Here is a 2,517-nt window from a genome sequence, read left to right as displayed (position 1 = left end):
GTGTGCAGCATGACAGAGGAGCTGACAGAGAGCAGAGCTATGACAGATATCAAGTTAAAGTTTGGGGTTATGGTGACTGAGCATCATCTCCAACACATACTTTGAGTACTACAGATGATTTTTTTTTTGTTTCAAAGTTTCATGGACATATTTTAATGAAACTCAGAAAGTAATTAGATATTCACCTACAATGGTCAACTTTTGGAGTCCACTTTAGAAAATCACCACGGCTAATCAACCGTTGTCAGCATAGAAGCTCATTTAACTCAGTTTTACAGATATTGAGCTAATACCTGCTGTGGCAGAAGCTGATTCACAACATGTTCTGAGCTCTAGCTCATCTCGTGAGTTTAACCTTTCACATTAGTTCATGCATAAAGTCCTTTACAAGGTCTGACCAAAACGGCTACAAATCTGTAATATCTTAGTTTAAATCTCTACCATAAAAGGCATCAGGTGACATGCATTCTTCAGAGAATGATGAGCCTTTACTCTAACTCAAATATTACTATTCCTTAAAATGTAGTAATAAACAGGACAGAATAAGGACAGGTTAGAAGTAATTCACATTCTGTAGGTTTTAGTGAAAACTACAGAGTTGGTAGTTTTCTTCTTTATCTTTTCTGTGTTCCTGTCATCAGATCTGAAAGCTGCAGCAAAGCAATTTTCCATTTTGTTCTCTCTGGTGGGTCTTGGATTTAAAATGTCCCTCCAAAAAAATAAAATAAAAATCAAACAGAAGACACATGCATTGTCCGCACATGACAGATATCTTTGACAGTGCCAGCCTGAACTGCCTGTCTGACACTTACAAAGGGATGACCACGTCCTTGACAGCAGTGCTGTGGCTGGTAGAGATGAGTTCAGCTTTGAAATCCTCCAGACTGAAGCGGTACATCTGAGCAGCCTCTGTGCCAATAAAGAACAGTTGCCCTGCTTCTCTTCCAGCGATGGAGGTCACCCCCTTTTCCAGCTGAAATGTCCTGATGTGAAGAGGAGGCGCATGCAAAGAGGAAAGAGCTGTGTATTAAACAATGTAAAAAAACATACAACTTATGAAGATACTTTAAAGGTTTCCAACACAGATACTCCCTAAAATCTCAAAATTTGCCAACTTTCTTCTGTAAAGTCCAATAATGATTGGAAGTCTCATGCTGTAACAATCTAAGCTGATAAAATGCTGACAGTCTCATGTATAAACTGTATAAGATGTGTAACAACACATCTGTGTCTCTTACCCCCTGCCACCACTAAGCCAGCAGACAGAATCACAGAGTAGAAATGAAGCCTCAGATAAATGCTCACGGTGCAAAAACCTATTAAAAAACACCTTAACTGGCTGGTCATCACGTCAGTTTTTATGCATCCAACAAGTTTTGTGTTTGAGATAAGACGAGTTAAGAAAAAAATTTCATTTCTGGTTTTGAAGAGAAAATTCTGAGCTTAAAAGCAGAAATAAACTGTAAAAAATACAATAAAATAAATGAATTGTAAAGTTTGTGACAGTAAAAACTGTTTGTTAGCAAATGTTTTGAGAAAGTTTCGACAACTCAAAAGTTAGAGTGACATCAGTCTGGAAGTTGAACAATCTGTTGTGAAATCCACGAAAATCACAACATTTGAGCAGATTGTTTGAAAGCCATTAATGATATCAAAATTTAATTAGTTCCAATGTACTGTAATTAAACTTTAAACTGTTTTTTGTAGTGTTTGTATATTTAAGTATAACTATATTAAGCATATATGAGCTGTATAGCTCCAGAGGGCTGGAATTTCTCACTTATTCTAGCCAAAATCCCATTATATACGTGAACATCTTTGCAGTTTATTTTTTTATGTTTGTGTAAATTAAATTTACGCTGTTCGACGCATTGCTACAAAAAGTTACGACAGTATTCCTTTTTTTTTTCTTTTTTTTTTCTTGTTGAGCTCAGTTTAAGTGTAGAAACATTGTGAAGTGTTTCAATGAACTTATCATCATCGCTCAATTTTATTTTATTTTTAAAGAAAGAGAAGAAAGAAGAATAAATAAATAATAAAAGAGAAATAGATAAAACGAGAGACCACCACAACAAACAACATGCACAGCACAATGCCACCCACAATATCACCATGAAACATTCGACATCACACAAGGAATCATCTAGCTTCCACCATTACCCAACCTAGCGTGCATCTGTCAAAGCACCTGAATTCAAACACCCGCGCAAGCACGCCCGCCACCACCAGATTTCTCCAAAAGAATGCCCAATAGTGGACGCGGGAGCCCACAGACCCGCCCCCCCAGGACACAATGGCAACATAGGGAGGACCGGAGCTACAGACACACAGCGGCCCACAGGCCCGGAGCCCCAGGAGTCTCCCAACAGGGAGAACCGCACCCCCCACCCCCCCCCCCAGAGAGGAGCAGAGGAAAGAACCGGGTGACCCCAGCCACCACAATGCAGAGCCTCCAGGAAGCTGCAGCGACGAGCCCACAGGTCCGGCCAGCAACCCATGCCCCCCCCCCCCCCCCCC

The 2,517-nt window shown here is 40.0% G+C and overlaps 1 protein-coding gene across 1 annotated transcript in view; it reads right to left on the bottom strand.

Moving 5' to 3' along the window:
• cfap52 (cilia and flagella associated protein 52) overlaps positions 1-2,517 on the bottom strand; it is a 56,973-nt gene that overhangs the window by 1,707 nt on the left and 52,749 nt on the right. Inside the window, exon 8 of the mRNA XM_037689869.1 lies at positions 813-983. Within this exon, the coding sequence (XP_037545797.1) occupies positions 813-983 (171 nt within the window). The remainder of the gene's footprint in view (positions 1-812; positions 984-2,517) is intronic.

This window comes from Nematolebias whitei, chromosome 16 (genome assembly GCF_014905685.2).
Source record: "Nematolebias whitei isolate Nwh7 chromosome 16, NemWhi1, whole genome shotgun sequence".
Classification (NCBI taxonomy): Eukaryota; Metazoa; Chordata; class Actinopteri; order Cyprinodontiformes; family Rivulidae; genus Nematolebias; species Nematolebias whitei.
The sequence above is the reverse complement of the archived record's forward strand: the minus strand, read 5'-3'. Positions and strand labels throughout refer to the sequence as shown.